Below are 20577 nucleotides of genomic sequence, written 5' to 3'. Positions count from 1 at the left end.
AACATTGATTGCTGATATAAGCAATAGACTCAATACACAACATTATGCTTCACAAATCTCCAAATTTCACAACTGTATGTTGTAACTCTATATTGTAATAGGCTGTAATGTACAACCATCCAGCACATAGCTATTTTAAACATACACTTCTGCTTTGAAGTATCAACAAAATTCATTAACAATCCACTTGATGCTGAAAAGTGGAAAACTATGTTACTAGATAAAACATTTTATCTCCTATAAGAGGAGCACTGTCAAAGGTTTCTTGAGTTACAAGCAAGGAAATTTTTACATCAACAAATTTACTGTATTTGTTTCAATTCATGTTTTCCCTTACATGTTTCACAGCTATGTAGTCTACACAAGAAATACAAACTCAAATATACTGAAACTAAAGTTCACCATGGCTTTACATTGCACACACAAGTAATATGAACCTCAGCTACTCCAAAGCTTCTGTGGAACTGAGGGCCTCAAGAAAAGAATATAAAAGTCTTAACTCTGATTGGTTCCTTTATTTTAACTCCATAGTGACACTTTTTAGGGAAATAAAAAATAGACATTCACGTACCTGCCATGCCAGTAACTGGTTTGGTTCAAGTTCAATAGCCTTCTTATATGCTCCTTTGGCCTGATCAGGTTGCTCTAACTCAGCAGCTGCCAGGCCAATGAATACCCAAGCATTGTAATTATTTTTTTCTTGCTTCAAGACTGCCTAGAGTTACACAATTTTAAGTGAAACTGATGAGAGAAATGTAACTTATAGATCCAGGTATTGCATTTTATCACTACAGTTTGGAGAATTATTCTATAGGGTAATCCTAGAAGTTAAGTAATTTTTAGGAAGACACTCATCTTTTTATGCCAGAAAATGCTTTATATCTGAAGTGTTTTGCTAGTAACCATATCTGTAGCTTAGCAGTTCAAGCACTCTTGTGAGGTCTGGATTACAAACTGATTTCTATTTCTCTCATTCTAGATTTAATACTCTTATCACCACATGTAAGCAAATGCAAAAGGAAGAGGAATTAAAGTTTATGCATGGGAAACTAACACGAATGATCAATGAAGTTAAATCTGAAAATCCATCTCAAATGTTATATCAATAAAGTACTCCACGCTTAGCAGAACCATACAGCTGTAGGGATATGGGAAGAGAAAAAAACCCTGCAAAATATTTACCTTCCAAGTAAAAAAATTCATTACCTTGCAATGTTTTAAGGCTTCCTTATATTCTTTATTTCGTATTGCATCTCTAGCACTCTTTAATGCTGCTTTCACCTCCTTATTTGACATTGTGGCTGCTAAATAAAAAAGACATATAATCAGTTCTCGTAAAAAGATATACTGACACATACAAAACGTTTATATCCTACTGCAGTTGCACAGAGAGCATTTTAAACACAGAAATATAGTGTAATATGCTAAAATGCATACAGCACTAACACCTGATAAATAAAAGTAACATGGGTAAAATTACTCAGGTTTAGCTCCAAGGCAGGATACCCTCAATATTCCAAACAGTTAAATGATACAAAGTAACTACCCCAGAATGAAACTTTTGTTACAGGTTAAGATAAATTTAAGTAGGAGGAGAGGTGTTACAAGAGGCCTTCATTAGACTTATGAGAAAAACATCCTGCATATAGTAATTCCTCTTTATAGAAGAAAGTAATCAGCAAACTGCACTTAAGCAGCATACTGCCCTGCATATGTGTTTAAAGGATTGCTAAGGATCAGGGCAGGGCTCTTCTTGCATGCTCCCTACAGCAGCACTATGGCCAGCCTGTCACGCTCTGGTGTGGCTCACCATGGTCCTCTCCCTTGACACACTCTTACTCCAGATTCTGCTTCTGGCTACAGCCGTGAATTGAAAAAGAATAAGTATTTCAGGACACATCAAAGAGACATCATGCTTTTGAACTCCAATAATCATACACTGTTTCAGTGTATGTGGTAAATATTTCGCCTTAAATAAACTTTAGAAACTCCACAGTCAAAGCTGCCTAGATGGGATGACACTGAGAAACAATAGCGCTGGTGCTAGCACCAAAAGAGATGGGAAAGGTGACCAAATGAAGAACAAAAAAACTTTTTTAGTAGCTGAAAAGCAGAAATAAAGAATGGTTGAAGAGCCCAGTGTTAATTTAGTAATGAAAGGACATGGGATGAGAGTGAATTTCCAAGACTTCTTTAACACCTAAAAAGAAACCTGTTGAACTTGCATTGCTCAGCAGCTCCTGGAGATGATTTTGCTTTTACGAAGGCACTGACGTCTCGCTCATCAAAACCGCACTCTGCCGCGGGCACTGTCCAGCAGGAGCCCCACTGCCACCTACGGAGAAAATACACGTCGCTTCAGCGGAAAGCCTGGCACCGCGGAGGCGGTCAGTCCCTGGAGCAAGGCCGCCCAACCTGGGCCGCGGGCGGGGCCCTGGGCCTGCGGGGCGCCTTGGGAAGCGATCCGCGCCCGCAGTCCCTCCGAGCGCAGCCGCTCGCCCGGCTCGGGCCAGGCCGCCAGCCCTCGCGGCAGGGAAAGCCGCGGCAGACTAAGCGGGGCCGCCACCACCGCCACCACCGCCACCACGACCCTTCGCCACCCCCCTGCTTCACCTCCGCCCACCAGCGCCCCCGCCACTTGGCACTGCCGACCGCGCGCAGGCGCACTCTTACCTCAGGACTGCGATACACCCAGTCAACCGCCATTTTTTCCGGGCACTGTGGGAGATATAGTTCCCGCCTCATGAGGCACCCTGGGAGATGTAGTCAGTCCTCCGCTCCGGGGCACCGTGGGAGTTGTAGGCCGCGGTGCGGCGGTGTCCAGCCCTTCGCTGCGACCGGGGCCCTGGGAGCTGCTTTCGGAGCTGCTGCTCCTCTCGGTCCGGGAGCGGGGGCCAGGGTGGCGGGGCAATGCGGGGCGGAGAGCCGCTGAGGCGAGCCGGGCTGGCGCTGCTCCTAATGGCCGCCGGGGCGGGGGCGAGGCCGCGGCCCGCCGCTCCTGGGGTCCAGCCCCGGTCCAGCGTGGTGCTGGTGGCCTGCGACTCCTTGGTGAGTGGCTGGGGAGGGGGCAGCCCGGCGGCGCGGGGCTGGGCCGCCGCACGGGTGAGGAAGGGCGGGAAAACACTCGGCAGCGGCCCGAGTGGTGCCGCCGAGGATGCGGCAACGAGGCCATACCGGTGCCTTATCCAGGCTGGAGCCACAGGCGTGCGCCAACGAGGCTGGTTTTAGCTCTCCAGCACCTCCGCGGGGCGGAAGTCTCGCTTGGGACTACAAGGGCAGGCCTGCTGTGTCTCAGAGACACTCGGTAACCTTTAGTGTTTCAAACCAAACTCACCTTTCTTCCTGGAATCAGCTGCATCTGATTCATTACAATAGTCAGAAACCTCTGCACAGGTGGTTCCTCCGGTCTAGGGTGATACGTACAGCTTGTCACCACAACTTGGGGTAGAGAGGGGCATGTCACCAGTACTACAGGGCACGGCAGCTGCTACTGGAGCAGAGCTGGTGTGTACAGTGAATGCTCTTCTGTTGACTTGAAAAGCCGAAAAGAAAGTCACTTTAAACCCTGTTATCCTTGCTATTGTAAATCATAAGAACACTAGGTCTCCTCAAGAAATGGGATAGAGAATTTCTATATTCACTTATGAAATGACTGACTGTTGGTTTACTCAGGGCCTTATAAGGTATAACAACACAATAAACTTGTCAGATGTGTATCTACAGCTAAAAGAATAGAGGAATTAGTAGGTATCTAGTGGCTTCATTACAGTGATTTATTGATGCATTTGGTTTAACACCCAGACAGGTAGAAAAGACTTTTTTATTTTTTCCACTAACTAATACTAAGTATGTTTCCTTGGACACACCTGAAGACAGCACATTTTTCACACTTTTCTCACCATGCTTCTAATTGCCCACCCAGCATACTGGAAGTGCATTGATGTAGGTTTTACTCTGAGGAGTAAAACCAGGCAGGTTTCTCTGCCTCATATGAGCTCTCCTAACTGTGGAATCAAACATAAGCTCTGTGGTATTACTTCCAAGGGCTTTCATATCTCATTGCTTCTCAATCACTGTTGAGAAGTCTTGATTCCTGGCCTTCTCAGAATTCCATCCTTGACTGCACAGAACACTTGACTTCTTGCCTGCTGTCTGAGCTTCTTGGGATGAATTCTTCCTAAATATTTGGTAAATGTGTATTATCTTTTTTCAAACCCTATCTTAAAAGACATACACTGTGATTTCAAAGATAAAGAAATAGCTTCTTGTGTACTAATGCAATAGCACTGTATAGACTTTCTTTGTCTCTATTCTTTGTTTATTTTATTTTGATTATATAATCTCTCTTAAAATTGCAAAGTAATGCATGCTTTTTCTCCAAATGTTCGGCTTTTACTAAAACTGTTATTTACCAATAGTTGAATTTACAATATTTATGGTCCTTGGGTTGGTCAATGTCCATTTTTGTCTCCAGATACTAGCAGAAGCTGCAGACAAGTCTTAGTTGTACTTCTCTATGTCACCTGTAAACAGGAATATTTTCATGACTATATTACAGGGATTAATGAGGTAAGCCTTACAAAAAAGAAATGTAAAATCCCAGATGTTTTGAAATTCTTAGATAAACGATCAAGAACAAAGTGCTGTTTTTGAAAAGTGTCATGTCTACATGGTGCATACAAAGAATATGTTAAAGGTTGTGTTGTGTAAGGTTTTTTTTCTGAGATGGGTTTGAAGGCAGAAATAGATTAACCATTTTCATTACATCACTAGTAGAGAACAGGTACTGTTGAAACTAACAGTTTTTCTGGAAAAAAGAGGTTAAGTCTTGCAAGCTGTTGAAATGTCTGGGCTTTCATTAGAAAGTGTGCCTGCTTTTGTTGTGGGTCATGCTGCCTATGAAAGATGCACACCTATGTTGTCAAGTGTGACAAAAGTTTTCTTTTCAGTGATACTAGACTGTGTTTGGCCTCCTGAACAGTGACCTTTTACTTAACAGCCAGCTTTCTGCTGCTGTGTCACATCAGGCATTGTGCTTTTTGCACGTTTCCTGGAGGAATGTGCTAGCAATTCGGCTCCTGAATTGCTGCTTGAAGTAAACTGGATGATGTGAGGCTTTGCTTGCAGTGCTGCTCAAGTTCCTGCTCAAGATTAAATGTGCTTGTTTGTGTTAAAACAATTTTATTTCCTTAGGTATGTCAAAACCTGCAAATTTTACATAATTCTTAGAGGACAAGTTTCCAGAAATAGCTTTTGAGCTTCTCAGCCTGTTCAAGAACAGAACTTTCACTGAATACCTGCATCACCTATAGAAACAGTCATCATGTCTCAGTATAGGAAGTATACCATGACACAAAGTATACAGAATTCTTTTGCTAATGTCTCACTGAATATTGTGTCACAGTATCAATATAATGAACTCTTATCTCCAGCTGTGCAAACCGTTGAAGAAACTTAAGAATATATTGTTGACGGGATTATGCATCAGTTGTGTACTTTTGTCACGGTTTAGGAATGGTATGCACTGCAAACCACATGCTGCTTGCTCACTCTGCCTTCTCTCTCACCCTTCCCTGTGGTGGGCTGGAGAGGAGAATTGGAGGCACAAAAGGTAAACATCATGGGTTGAGATAAGAACAATTTACTGGAAACAGCAGTGAGATAAGGAACAGCAACAGTATTAGTAAGAGACAGTACAAGAGAGGCGAGCGATTCACATGTGAATGCTCACCCCTGGACCATGCAGAGCCTGACAATACTGGAGCCCAACAATACTGCTACCATGCTACCCTCACCCAGAAGGGACACCTTTTCAGAAAATGACATGAGGTAATATAAAATAACCTCCATGTCCTAGCCATACCCCTTCCAGCAAAAATTAGCCCTGTCCTGGCTGGAACCAGGACAACTTTCTGAGGAGCACTTTCAGCCCAAAATTTCTTTCAAGTTCCTGTTGCAGATTACAGCTTTACTTCCAGTTTGTCCTACTGAGTGCTTGTTTTAGTTGCCTTTTGTAGTAGTGTATAAAATTAGGTGATGACTTGTTTGTCATGTTCTGATTTCAGAGGCTGGGGTGCCAGCTCTACTGATGCCAAATGAAGTGACTCTCTCTACTATGCCATGTTGTCCCAGAGTATTTCTGCCAGAAAAAGTATGGAGGGAATTGCTTTCTTCTGCAGTTAAAACTGTGCAGATTCGCTGTCACCTGCCTGTACACTGAAGAGCCAGTCAGGCTTGGACTGTGTTGGGACATCTTGCTGAACCAGGATAGGAAAGGAAATAAAGTGACTGGAAAGGAAAGGAATAAAAGTGACTGGAAAAAACAATGACCTGAAATAGAGCAGTCTGCATGCAACCTGGTTTCAAGTGATTATAACTTTTTACTGTAAAAGTACCTATTTGAAATGGTTTGTCTTTTTAAAATTACTGATTAAAAACTTTATCCAAACAAAAGGCAAAAATTAAATTATCAATATGCAAGTATCAAAAGGGAACCACTGTGCATGGCATATCAGTGGGAGAATAGCCTTTCTTAAGCTTTCTCAGTACTTTTCCAGTACATAGGTTAAAATAAGTTCGGAGTTGTGCTGTGGATAGACCTTTAAAAATTATGAGGGATTAGGGGTGGTTTCATAGAAATATATACTAGTGCACATCTGTGTTAGGATTCAGCTTGACTCCTTGTCATCTTTCACTGTACCTATTCCCATTGAATGTGTCATCGTAGGACCCTGCTCCCTAAAACTGAAGCTTAGAAAATGTATAGTGATGGAAAGGAATTAATTTTACTATGAAGAAGCCCAGTTATCTTTTATGTTGCACTTTTTCATAAGTAATCCATTTTATATTGATCTAATTAAAGCTTCTCGACAATATTTTTCATACCTGAGTAGAAATGGCAGCATTTAAGCAAGTTCAGGGTAACTAGTGGTTTGACCCTAGCCAGGTACCTGGATGCCAGGTACCCACTAAAGCCACTCTCTCACTCTCCCTTTGCAACTGGACAGAGGAGAGAGAGGAAAAAAAAACCAACTAAGGATTCATAAGTTGAGATAACAGTTGGGAGAGATCAGATACCTTCATGGGCAAAACAGGCTCAAAGTGGGGGTATTACCTAAATTTATTACTAACAGGGTAAGAGCCACAGATTGAGAAATAAAACAATCTTAAAAACATCTTCCCCCCACCCCTCCTTCATTCCATGTTCTCCCTCCCCCCCAGCAGTGCAGGGGGACGGGGAATGGGGGTTATGGTCGGTTGTTGTTTCTGCTGCTGCTCAGGGAGAGGAGTCCTTCCCCTGCTCCTGTGGGGTCCCTCCCGCGGGAGATAATCCTTGATGGGTCTCTCCAACGTGAGTCCATCCCTCAGGCAGCAGTTCTTCCCAAACTGCTGTCCCGTGGGTCACTCCTCCATGGGGTGCAGTCCTTCACCAATGAGCTGTACTGACGTGGGTCCCCCACAGGGGCCACAAGTCCTACCTGGGAAAAACCTGCTCCAACGTGGGCTTCCCTCTCCACAGGCTGCAGGTCTCCAACAGGACCCTGCTCCATCTTGGGCCTCCCACGGGGTCACAGCCTCCTTCAGGCATCCACCTGCTCCAGCATGGGCTCCTCCATGGGCTGCAGGTGGGTCTCTGCACCCCGATGGTCCCCCATGGGCTGCAGGGGCACAGCTGCTCCACCATGGTCTGCACCACAGGCTACAGGGGCCTCAGCTCTGGTGCCTGGAGCACCTCCTGCCCCTCCTTCTGCACTGAACTTGGTGTCTGCTTTGTTGTTCACATGTTCTCACTCAGCTCTTCCCTGGCTGGAATTCTTCCTGTGCAACAACCTTCTGTTCTTAACTATGTTATCACAGAGGTGTTATTATCAGTCCTAATTGGCTTGGCCTTGGCCAGCAGAAGGAAGCCCATCCTGGAGCTGGCTGACATTGGCTCCATGGGACAGGGGAAGGTTCTAGCAGCTTCTAACAGAAACCACCCCTGTATCTCCCCCCCCAGTACCAAAATCGAGCCACAGAAACCCACTACAGTAACAAATCTATGAATTAATGCAGCCAATAGTTTGTGGTAATGGTTGTTTATATGTTGTTTTTCTCTGATTGCAGGATGGACGCTTGACATTTTTTCCAGGAAATCAGACTGTGGATTTACCTTCCATAAATTTTATGAAAAGATATGGCACTGTCTTTCTCAATGCCTATACCAATTCTCCAATTTGTTGTCCTTCGCGTGCAGGTAAAAGCAAGCGAAACATCAGATAAATGCTTGCACATGTCAATTTAAATATATGGTAATGATGGGAAATGTCAAAGCTTTTAATTGAGGGGGACTTGTTTTGTTTTTCTTTTTTTTTTTCTAGTTTGTATCTGAATTTTTACAGTATTCTCCTGTTTCATCTGTTTCTCTTTCCTGTTTCTTATGCTTCCTCCTTTCTTTTCATTTTTTGTACTGTTTTTTTCAGGTAAGTATAAGCTTCCAAATCTTTTCGCAAACTCCACTGAAGCTTCAGATTTTTAAAAAATCATAGAATCATAGACAGGTTGGAAAAGACCTCTGAGATCATCAAGTCCAACCCTTGATCCAGCACCACTGTGGTTACTAGACCATGGCACTCAGTGCCACATCCAGTCTCATCTTAAAAACCTCCAGGGACGGAGAATCCACCACCTCCCTGGGCAGCCCATTCCAATGTCTGATTACTCTCTCTGTAAAAAATTTCTTCCTAATATCCAACCTAAACCTCCCCTGGCACAGCTTAAGACCATGCCCTCTTGTCTTACTGCTGGTTGCCTGGGAGAAGAGACTGATGCTGAATGAAGTGGTGGCTGTTATCACTGTCTTCCAATGACATTTATTCCAAACACACTTTTAGATACATGATGTATCTTTCAGTAGCTTTAATTGAATTCTTCAGGATTTTTCTTTACTTAATGCACTTGTTTTTCTTTGTTCAATTTTAGTTGCAGAATTTGCTGGGAAGACAGAAAGAAACTGTATTCCTCAATCTTAAAATGTGTCTAGTCCTTTCAGTTGCAAAGACCACCCCTCATCTGTAGCTGTGAGGGGGATCCTTTCTCTCAAAGCATACACTGGATGAGACAGCAGGCAAAGGCTGTCAAATATAGTTTTACATTTTTAGTATTCACTTTATTGATAACCTTTTTCTCAAGGTCCCATTTTAAGTGAGCGAGGTTACATGAACAAACAGTCTTTTTTTCTTTTTCTTGATTTTTGTATCTTTCAGCCAATTTTTGTTGCTGAGAGTAATAACTTTGTGTTATTTAATCTTACCAAGTTTTGTGAATATGGCAGCTATTGCTCCCAGTGATGAAGACTGTGTAGCATTTTGGGTGGCTGTGGCCACTGGTCAGTCATCACATGTGGGGCTCTGAACCAGCAGGACAGCTTTTGTTTAGCCAGTGGCTTACAAAAAGCTGCAAGGAAGTGAGGGTACATCTCATATGGAGGTGTTGGGGATGATACCAGAGGACATGGTGGGAAAGAGGACTTTGGGGTGGGGAAAGAGGAGTATTGCCATGTGGGGTTGATGCACTATGCTTACAGGATATTTTTATTGCTTGTGGAATGACTTAGTTTCATTTTAGGATTCCCTTTAACTCTGAATTAGTGAGTGAAAGAGTGAACAATTCTCAACAAGCAGTAAAGAAATAGCTATTGACTAAAACAATCTTCTGTTATAGTTCCTTTGCAACTCTTCCCTTGGTTTCATTTCTTCTTGGTATCTTAAATATTCTCACTTTGTTTCTGCAGCTGGTAGTGAAGTACATTACCTAAAAAGGATAAAATTGAGGGCATATGTTTTTTATGAAAACATTATATTCTCATTCCCTTCACAAATATACCTAAACTCATATTAAAATCTAACTGTAGTAAGGGGAAATAATACTCTGAAAAACATGTAAGTAGAGGACTGTTGGATTGGGATCTGTACTACCATACCATTTTCTTTCAGAAATCAATAAGAATATTTTCTGGTCTAAGAAAACCTTGACTTAGTGATTGCTTAGCACCTGGAAGGATGGGACCTTCTTTTGCAATTCTGGGGATTATTTGAGTAAATTTTGTTACTTATATTGATTATGACAAGATTTGAAAGAGTAATACTTTGTATTTCTTGCTCTATTTGATCACAATGTGGACTTCTAACCTCTGTAATAATGAGAAGATTAATCCCTCCTCAGGTATACAAGTAGGGAGTACCAATTACTCATCAAAATTTTATTTTTTTCCCCCAGCTATGTGGAGTGGTCTTTTCACCCATTTAACAGAATCTTGGAATAACTTCAAAGGTCTAGATCCAGATTACGTAACATGGATGGATCTCATGGAGAAGCATGGCTACCACACACAGAAGTTTGGGAAATTGGACTATACTTCTGGACATCATTCAGTTAGGTAATCAGATAGATTTTTCTGCTATGTAATGGACAGTAGTGAACAAACCATGTAATGATCTGTTACATGATTTCTATCTCTGATTGAAATAGTAGTAGCTTTAATTTAAAAGAAATTGTGCTAGATACCTAACAGAGATCTGTCCTGCAACTTTATGCAGAAGCAAGCATATCCCATGCACCTGTATGTGGAAGGTGATATCAAAACTGGTTTTGCCCAACATGAATGGTTATTTTTTATCACTGGTATTGCTCCCTAAGTGAAATTCATAAACTGTTTTTGCCTTGCTTTGAGACTTCCTGGCTTCTGCGTTATACTAGCAGTGTAAGAAAAGCAGAACAAAAAAACATAATTATAACAATTTAATATTAAATCTATCATCACAAAATATGAGAGGTTTTGTGGGGTTTTTTTGAAGGCCATAAATGTTCACAGATTTGTGCTGTTGTGGTGGGTTGACCCTAGATATACACCAAGTGCCCACCAAAGGTGCTCCATCACTGCCCTTCCCCATCTGGGCAGGGAAGAGAAAATATAATGGAAGACTTAATGCTGAAAATAAGGATATAGAGAGATCACTCAGGCACACAGGCAAAACAGACTTAACTCAGAAAAATTAATTTAATTTTTTGCCAATTAGAATTCAGAACAAGGCAATGAGAAGTAAAATCAAATCTTAAAACACCTTCCCCCACCCTCCCCTTCTACCCAGGATCACTTCACTCCCAAATTCTGTACCTAATCCCCTCAGCAGCATAGGGGGACAGGGAGCACAGACTGTGCTCATATGTTGTCTCTACCTCTCCTTCCTCCTCAGGGAGAGGAGTCCTCACATTCTTCTGCTCCAGTGTGAGGTGCCTCCTGCAGGAGACAGTCCTCCACACACTTCTCCAATTCCTTCCCATGGGCTGAAGTTCTTCACGAACTGCCTCACTGTGGGTCCCTTCCACGGGATGCACTCCCATCTCCTCTGGCTGCTGATGCTGTGCAGTTTTCCCCTCTCCTCCTTAAATATGTTATCCTGCAGGCACTACCACTGTTGCTGATCGGATCGGCCTTGGCCGGTGGTGGGTCCATTTTGGAGCTGGCTGGCATTGGCTCTAACTGAAAAAATTACTGTGCCAGTAAGAGATGATTTACCATGCAAAACCAATAGAGCTGTACTTCCTATGCTTTAAAGCTTACTGTGACTAGGAATTACAAAAATTAATGAAACATAGTTAAACATTTAGAGAATAAGTGCATTATTTTAAAAAAAGAATAATCATAATATGTCTGGATAGTTGGGACAAAAAATGGTGTCTTCCTTCTATGTAGTTTTTATGAAGATGCTCTATCTCACTGATTAGTAATGATGTCTGTTGTTGAAATAATATAAAGAGTAGTTTTTTCTTTTATATTAAACAGGTTAGAGTTCCCTCAGTAAAATGAGCTGTTAGAAGTTGAAAGGTGACATAAGTAGTTACTAGTATGTTAAGCAACATTAAGATGGTTGCTTATGGGTATGTATACACTGCTTTTAATGACAAAATACTTGATAGATAGTATCCACTTCAGAATCTGGCCAAAGTAATACTTTCCTCTCAAGTTTAAGACTGTCAAAAAAGAAAAAGCAAGCTTTTTTCCCATTTTTCTGTATACCAGTTCTATGCTGCATGTAAGGGATTATTCAAATGACTTACAGCAAAAACTTCATGTTTACTTATTTTACCAGAGAGTGTACATATTTGTATCTTTCTTATGCTTCTTGCTTGTCACTGTCTGCAGCTCTTCTTAATAACTTAGCATATGGTTGTTATCTGATGGGTGTTCAAACTCTGTTCTTTTTTTCATTATTCTGCATTTTTCTTGATTTTATTTATTCTTTCTGGTGAGAAACAAGTACTTGTACAAGGTACAAAGTACTAGAAAGTTGTCCATTGCAGTATTGTTCTTATTCTTTGTGCCTCCTTGTATGAATGTTGTGAAATTCTTCTCTCTGGCAAGAAACAACATTAAGATGGTTGCTTATGGGTATTTGTGTATTTGTAGCATAGAGATTATTTGTTGTGACTATCTCAGGCATTCATACTTTTCAAAATAGTCTTAAGAGCATACTGTAAAGTGCCAGTAAGAGATGATTCTTTGAGATGGCAAAGGGACAGATTTTGTTCTGTGTAATGAAGCAAGACAAATGATTCTGTGGGTGAATCATGCTTCAGCATTTCTAGAATTGATTTTTAGTAAAGTAATATTACCCAACAAATGAAAATTACCTGCTGTAATATACAGACGCTTGTACTTCTCTTCTGAATCACTTTTGTGCAGAGAAAATTCTGTGTTGCCTAAATACTAGTAGTATACATTCACCCTGCCCTTCACTGAGATAGAAGAAATGTAGCATAACATTGAAATATGTTTAATCTGTAAAGTCACTTCAGGTTTAAAGAAGAGCAGCTCTAAATAATTCTAGAATTTCATGGCTGTTCATGTGATAAGTGGAACACGAGGTGGCACTGAAATAAAGTTGTATGTAAGTGCCTGGATTCCAGAAGTATTGCTTTCATTGTCAGCCATTGTAGGTGAACTCTGACTCCAGACTGAGGTGTGCAAAGCTGAACTACTCCTTAGTTCTCAAATAAATTCTATTGCGTAAGAAATAATGCAAAGAAAACTGTAATGTAAGACTATATAGAAGAGGAATGTAATTTTTATGTTGCTTAATTTTTTTATGTCGGTAAAGTGTACCAGCTCACAGTCTCATAACCATAAACATACAAATACTAGTTCATGTTCAAATAGTCTGAACAAGATTTCTGACATGTCATAGGGTAACTGATGTCACCTGATGAGATCTCTCCTATTTTTGTGTTGATCGGCAATGATGAAATGGCGTTTTCCCTAGGTAGTTTACACTTTGTAGGAGTGAGAAGTTGATATGGCGTGATATTTTAACATGAAATCTTGGTGGCTTTAGTCTACAGGAACATTAGTGAAATACCCTTTTTGTTTACTTATTACAACTATCCTATTTTACTCTGCTCATTCAAATAACAGAAAGAGAAATGGCATACGGAGTGCATGATGAACTGGTTGCCATTCTGCTATCAGAATGCTGCTGACTCATCATCTGTACAGTGATCTTAACATTGAAATCCCCTTCTTCAGTACTGATCTGTTTTGCTGATGTCATTCATGTTCCCTCACTATTGATGCTTTAAGCTTGCTCTCATTATGTCTGGTACTCTCACATTTGCATGGTTCTCATTGTATTATTCTAAATTCTAATTTTGTCATGAGTCTTCACAGATGAGAAACAAATTAAGCCAGTTCAGTGCTTTTCAAAATGGCAGCATCAGTATCAGTGGAGTTACGTTGGTGTGCTTTTATTTTCCTCATTCTGGCATGTATCTACTTCAGTGATGATAGGATTTGAGTCTCACAAACAAAAATTATGATATAACCATATAATGACATCATGTTTGCGTAAGTCTTGGTCCCATGAGGCTAAATTTAGGCACTTCAGATATAATAGGAAAATACTGTGAAGTCTATGGTATTGCAGTTTTTAATTATCTTTTTTCTATGTCTTGACCCTACCTTTTCGCCTACTACAAACTTTTTATACGTTTGTTTTGACTTTCCGTTCAGTGAAAGTTTGAGATCTGTACTTAATGTTATTTGAATAAGTGCAGGTAGTGGTTGAGAATAAATGAAAATAAACGCATAGTTAGTCAACCTTTTTACACCTACACAAGACAAATTTGAAAATGGCAATTTACAACATTTTTAATCTAAAAAATGAAAACTACAGATACAATTCCTCAGTCAGAGAAAAATGCACATCTTGTTCCCAGCATGGCGTCTGTGTAGACATTTGAAAACCCTAAGTAGCCGGTAATCTCTCAACAGCGTAGAGGACTTATAACAAAGATTCCTGTTTGTTGTGGAGATAATTAAAATGTCCTGCTGTTTTAATTTCCTGTTAAAAGGGAGACTAGCAAAGGGACATAGTTCAGCTAGTGCAAGATTCAGCATGCAGTATTATCTCTTTAGAAATTTAGAAATTTTTCTTAAGCATATATGTTGCTTCTTTGGACAATAAAACCACTTCTGCTCCCTAATCCCATGTTTACCTACGTAAAAAAAAACTTGTTAACTTTTCTACTTCAACAGTTAGGTTAGGTGACATAAATCAATTCTACTTTGTTCTAACCTATTGCGAATAGTTCATTGCTAACACATCTCTCTAACTATGAAAGTTTATGTATCTTAAAAATACAAATGTATAATGAAAAGGAGCCACTTGAATGTGACTTCCTCATAAGATAATTTTTCACAGTTGTGAATTAATGAGATTTGGAGAAGAGGTTTCCTAGGAAATATATGCTAACACAGTGAAAGAACTGAATCTTCAGCCTCTGGACTGTAGTATACATCAAACCTCTGCTTCCTGTCAAAAAGACTCCATGTATGCTTTTGAGTATTGATGGCTATTTCATTTAAAATAAGTGTAATTACTGACTCTCATGTAGTCACTTTCATTTGGGTCAATAATGATGGTAGTTCATTATGGTGTGTCTTCAATGTTGCATTGCTATATCCTTTATATATGGCTTTTTTTGGTTGTATATTTGTTACAATCACTGGAGTACTATCTGCTAGCAAAGGAGATGTGATCTCTTTTCATTCCCGTTGAAAAAGTGGAAAATTGACCTTAACTTCCAAAGGTCTTAAATAATTACCTGTCAAGTCCTTGCTCTTTCATTTTAAACTGTAGATTTGGGTCTAGTATTGCACTCTTCTTCAGTACTCCACCTGGCTTTTTGAAGAGCCTTATTTTGGCATTTCCTGTTCTGCCTGAGGATTAGTTTTCCTCTTGGATGTGTCAAAATGACTCCTTTGTTGCTCCAGAATGTGGAAAGGGTCTGAAGTGGGATTTTATTGGAGTTTTTTTGTGGGAGTGGTTTTGGTTTGGATTGGGTTTTTGAGTTTGGTTTTTTGGTTTTGGGTTTGGGTTGGGTTTTTGGGGGGGATTTTTTTGTTCTTCAATTTTGAGAGGATTTTGTTCTTTTAATTTGATCCTAGTCTCAGTCTGACTGGATAATCTGACTGGTTTATGGTCTACATAATATTTTTTTAAGTTTAAGTCAGTATTATGGCATTAGATGCAATTTTACACACACACTCCTTTACCATAATTTCATTTCAGTGTTTGTGCAACATGCTTTCTCTGTGGACCATCTAGCAACCTTTATTTATTCTAAGTAATTTGTTTAAGCCTGTTTAGCTTGGAAGTGTGAGCCTAAACAAGAAGTTAAAATAAAAAAGAATTGTTACAGATAATTCTGAATAGCTTTTCTGGAGGTTAAAAGTGCACTGGTAAAATTCCTGTGGGGATAAAACTGGTTAGGTGCTCTCTAAACAATAATAGTGCTTTGTTTGGATTTAAGCGTATGATCAAATTTTCAGCAGTTTCATACTTCCTTTTAGAATTTCTTTTGTTTTACTGAAATTGCCATGAACAAGGTAAAGATTAGTCAAGGTCTTAGATGGGCTGTTTCCTCCCTCAGTTGTAGCATCATTCATTCTAGCAAAGAAACAAGGCCATCTACAACTCAGATTTCCCAGTGTTTTGGAGAGGTAATAATTGTCATGGCATTAGAAAATCTGTTCCAAAAGTATTTTATCATTAAAATATTACCTTTTTTCCCCCCTTCTTGCTTTCTCTACACACTTCTCCTCAATAGCATTTATCAACTACATCTAAAGTAAATGAACAAGATAAATCACTCTTACAGATTTTTGTCTTAAGTGTGTTTAAAAATGTTGTTTCTAAAGGCAGCCTCACCAGGCAAGTTATTTCTCATTGAATCCTTTTCAATAAAAAAAATCTAAGACCCTCCTTACCAAATAAATAGCATGTGAATCCATGCCAGAATGCAGAGCAGTGTCAATAAGATGGAGATTCTATTTCTAAATATTATTTTTTAGATGTGAGAAGAGCTCTTCTGACATGAAGTGATAATAAATAAGAAAGAAGATTCAGAAGCAGGAAAAAAAGGCTGAAAGTTGGAGTATAAAATAGAGGCACAATAGCTATAGCTCAATTGAATAACAATTTTCCTTTAGGTAGGAATTACAGATAGATTGCAGCTAAAAGTATAGGAAAGGTTTTCAGGAATTCATAATGCTTTTTGCTTGGAGGAAAAGTGAAGAAAACATTTTCTGCTGAGTATGTATCTTGTGTATGTATTTTCAGTAACCGTGTGGAAGCTTGGACTAGGGATGTTCACTTCCTGCTCCGGCAAGAAGGGAGACCCATGGTAAATCTTACAGGTGATAGGAAGCGGGTTAGAGTGATGGAAGCAGATTGGCGGAATACTGATAAAGCAGTAAACTGGATAAAGGAAGAAGCTGTTAACCTTACTCAACCATTTGTTCTTTACTTGGGACTAAATTTACCACACCCATACCCATCACCCTATGCAGGAGAAAATTTTGGATCCTCTACATTTTTAACATCTCCCTATTGGCTTGAAAAGGTATGTGAAGATGAAATTTCAATATGAATCTACTAATAACTGTACTTTTTACATACAGTATTTTATTCCTGATTTTTCAAGCCATACTGAGTTTTCATATTTCAGTATACAGTAAGAAAGATGTGTTAGATTTCTGATTTAAGGCTAGGCAAATAGAAGGGACAAATTCCTCTCTGTTGTAGGAAAGGGTTTGTAGCAGTAGTCACTGAATCAATAAAGAAGTTTGGAGTTGAATGGCCAGAAATGTAAAAAGAACAAAATTATAGCTGTCAATTATTTTCAGTTAATGGTCTGAAGTTCATTGTTACGAATATTCTGTATTCTTCTTGTTATAAATGATGTTATAGGTAACCATTTTGTCTGAGTTTTACGGTGAAAGATTAACTTTTCCTGCAGTATGAACCTAGACCATGAAGCAAAATAAGACACAACAGAAGTCTTTGTTTTTTGTTAACTTTTCCTGTGCTACTGTGGGTTTGCAATGATTTTAGAGGACAAAAAAGTCCCATTATGTCTGTATATGTAAAGCTAACAAATACCACTCCATTTCAAAGAAGAAATACTTTTTCCTCTATTTTGTATGGTCTCCAGTTGCCATTATCTGCCATAAAATATGAATATGTTACAACAGATTGCATTGCAGAAAGGCATGAAATATTCTCTGTAACTGAAGCACTAGAATTAGGTTAGAAAAGACTTTATACCTCAGAAAAACTCTTCATATGCAGTGTGTATAATTTGTGGCCTTCTCTAGTGGAGAACTGCTAAATATCTAGGTGCACCAAAAATACAAATACTTACAGAAAAAGGTATACAAATGAAGGTTGTATTTCTTTGAATTTCTTCGTAATAGTGAGGATTGTGGGTTCTTTTGGGAATGGTGAAAAGTTTGTGGGGAGAGGAAGAACATGGAGAAAAACCCTTCATTTCCAAAAACAAGATCTAGCTTAGTTATTAAGGAAAACTTGCTAGGTGCTAATTGCTAGGTTAGATGTGTCCTGGGAAGGGGTGGCTACCATTTTCAAGTCACAGACAGAGTTATAACATCTCTGACAAATTTTTGTGTCATCCTTAATCCAGTTAGAGAGAGTACTTAAACTCCATAGTTTGCTGAGGTCCTTTGCACAACTACATATGCATACTGTGTTGTGTGAACTACATATTATCATTTATTGAACACTGGCTGGTTCTTCTGGGATGTAGCTGTATTTTGGTCAGGAAGAAGCAGTCTTTGAAAATCACAGAGATAATCTCATGAAGAAGTTTGATTGCATAGATGAAGAACTGAATTAAATGTCCTGTTTACTGGGGCTCTAATACAGAACTGAGTATCAACATGCTATGTTTGCGAAACCTTGTGTTGTTAAGCAGATGGTCCCCTGTATTTTGCACAAGCTGTCACTTTTTCAGGGCATCTGGCTTCTTTCCTAGCTATGAATTACTGTATATAGACAAAAGGATTATGACTTTGTGCATCCAGGTTGTAGTTCTGTAGAAAGAATCATGGATAGAGAGGGACACTTTTTGCTCCCATTATATCTTAAGAAGCTAATAAATACAATTTGAGAAGTCTAAAATGTAACTTTATGTAGCCAAGTACCTTAAGCAGTAGGAAGATGACTGCAGCAGTTGTCTGCTATTATTTTATCTTCCGTGATTTCTTCTAGCAGCCTATTTTCTGTAGAGCCTAAGGAAACTCAGATTTTGGTGTGTTTGTTTGAGTATTACAAAGCCAGGTTTTATGCCTGTGGGCACTTTAACTCTTGCAGTCTTACCAACTTGTTTAGCTGTCAGTCTGTTCCTCCAAGTAACAAGTGATAGGATGAGAGGAAATGGCCTCAAATTGCACCAGGGACCATTTAGATTGGATATTAGGAAAAATTTCTTCACCGCAATACTTGGCAAGCACTAGAACAGGCTGCCCAACGTAGTGGTGGATTCACCTTTCTTGAAGGGATTTAAAAGACATCTAGATGTGACACTTGGGGACACGGTTTAGGTGGTGGGCTTGGCAGTAGTGGCTTAATGGTTGGGCTTGATGATCTTAGGGGTCTTGTCCAACCTTAATGATTCTACGACTCTATGGCTTAATACATCTGCTAGATATTAAGAGATAATATTGACATTGGAAGGTGGAATGTTGTGGGTATTGGAACACAAGGACATTAACATATGGTCAAAGATATACCATAGGCTCAAGAGACAGGCACTGTACTACAAGCTCCCCAGGCAGCTCTTCATTATCCATACTTGGCCATGTGTTCCAGTACAACATGGGATTGATACTCCAAGTAAACAGGAATGTAATGTTTCCAGGGACAACTTTGATCTGATTGCTTTTGTGCTGTACAGAGCCTCTTGGACAGGAAGTATCTCAGTTATTTTATCAGGAACCAGTGTTGCCCATGTTTGGGGCCAGCTGAGTTGTGGAGCTGTGACTGCAGCCCCGGGAATGTGCTCCACAGACACTGGAGTTGCTGTGCCATAATCTAGTCCTCAGATCTGTTTGTTAGAGATTTTCAGAGGTAAACAAAGGCAACAGGTGTGGGTTTAGTTTTTAATAAATTTAAGTTTTCCATACTAAGATTACATCTTCTCTGCTTTTTGTGGTAATTTGTGCTTTAAGTCTATTATATAGAAATTATTAACTGTTAAATGCAGCACTTACATAAGGGAATGCTTATAGGTATGACAGCCTAGGCTAAATGTATATGTCAAACTTGGAGGCTCTAAATCTAGTACTGCAACACACAATATCTGTGAGTATGCCAGTGTAAATATACATATCCATCACTACTTGAAATGTATTGGCTTCTTAGTTTCACACTGATCTTGCATTTCTTTATAAGTAAATGGTTGACATCTGTACAAACAAGTAGAAAAGTATTAGAAAATTGGATTAATATAGTCAGTTCTTTTCTTCAAGATGTCAAGACTTGTCATCACTGTCCTGGAGACTTTCCCAGACTGCATGAATTTCCATGTCGTCCCACATAACACCCAATCTTTTTGTTACATGAGGTTTATAGTTGTCATACAGTTAATGAAGACACTATGCCAATACTTCTGTACTTATTCGGGAGTACAGTTCTAGAAGACTGTTCTGTGCTCTCTCTCTTAAAATAATACAACAGCTGGTAAAGCACACATTTCTGGCTCCTAGCCTTAGTTTCTAGATGATTTTTTACAATTACTTGCTACCTGTGTAAGCCGCAGTGAAGTACAGACAAGGTAGCAGCACCACATAACAGATAAGCAGGTGGTGTTTCCTGGACCGTAAACTGAGAACTGTGCATTTATGTGAGAAAGTTTTTAATTAAATCTGTGTTAAAAAAATGTGTTTTATTCAGTTGCTAAAGTGATGGTTATTTCCTCTTATTTTTAGGTAACCTATGAAGCTATTAAAATACCCAAGTGGTCTTCTCTCTCTGAGATGCATCCAGTAGACTATTACTCATCGTACACCAAGAATTGCACAGGAGAGTTTACAGAGGAAGAAGTGAGAAATATTAGAGCATTTTATTATGCTATGTGTGCAGAGACAGATGCCATGCTGGGTAGGTAATATTTCATTATACAGTGAGTTTTCTAGTTTTGCTCTTTTAAGGAAAATGCTGATAGGGCTGATCCTTGGGG

At 39.6% G+C, this 20577-nt stretch overlaps 2 protein-coding genes across 11 annotated transcripts in view; one reads left to right on the top strand and one right to left on the bottom strand.

Moving 5' to 3' along the window:
• SKIC3 (SKI3 subunit of superkiller complex) overlaps window positions 1-2806 on the bottom strand; it is a 47887-nt gene extending 45081 nt beyond the window's left edge. For 2 of the 5 annotated variants that reach the window (XM_051789309.1, XM_051789313.1), the window contains exons 1-4: window positions 2674-2806; window positions 2226-2335; window positions 1207-1304; window positions 572-715 (exon numbers count right to left, since the gene is read on the bottom strand). In XM_051789309.1, coding sequence (XP_051645269.1) covers window positions 572-715; window positions 1207-1296 — 234 coding nt within the window. In that variant the 5' untranslated portion in view covers window positions 1297-1304; window positions 2226-2335; window positions 2674-2806. Of the gene's footprint in view, window positions 1-571; window positions 716-1206; window positions 1305-2212; window positions 2336-2415; window positions 2567-2613; window positions 2631-2673 lie in introns of those variants that run through there. The other 3 variants (XM_051789310.1, XM_051789312.1, XM_051789311.1) reach the window with 3 other exon arrangements.
• Window positions 2807-2888: 82 nt separating this feature from the next.
• ARSK (arylsulfatase family member K) overlaps window positions 2889-20577 on the top strand; it is a 42439-nt gene continuing 24750 nt past the window's right edge. For all 6 annotated transcript variants that reach the window (XR_007904788.1, XR_007904787.1, XR_007904786.1 and 3 more), the window contains exons 1-5: window positions 2889-3048; window positions 8107-8236; window positions 10258-10417; window positions 16659-16941; window positions 20327-20498. Coding sequence is in view for 1 of the 6 variants with exons in the window: in XM_051789395.1 (XP_051645355.1) it covers window positions 2911-3048; window positions 8107-8236; window positions 10258-10417; window positions 16659-16941; window positions 20327-20498 (883 nt within the window). In the remaining 5 variants the exon portion in view is untranslated. The remainder of the gene's footprint in view (window positions 3049-8106; window positions 8237-10257; window positions 10418-16658; window positions 16942-20326; window positions 20499-20577) is intronic.

Source organism: Manacus candei, unplaced genomic scaffold (assembly GCF_025592945.1).
Source record: "Manacus candei isolate 608988 ecotype Guabito, Panama unplaced genomic scaffold, ASM2559294v1 h1tg000027l, whole genome shotgun sequence".
Classification (NCBI taxonomy): Eukaryota; Metazoa; Chordata; class Aves; order Passeriformes; family Pipridae; genus Manacus; species Manacus candei.
The sequence above is the reverse complement of the archived record's forward strand: the minus strand, read 5'-3'. Positions and strand labels throughout refer to the sequence as shown.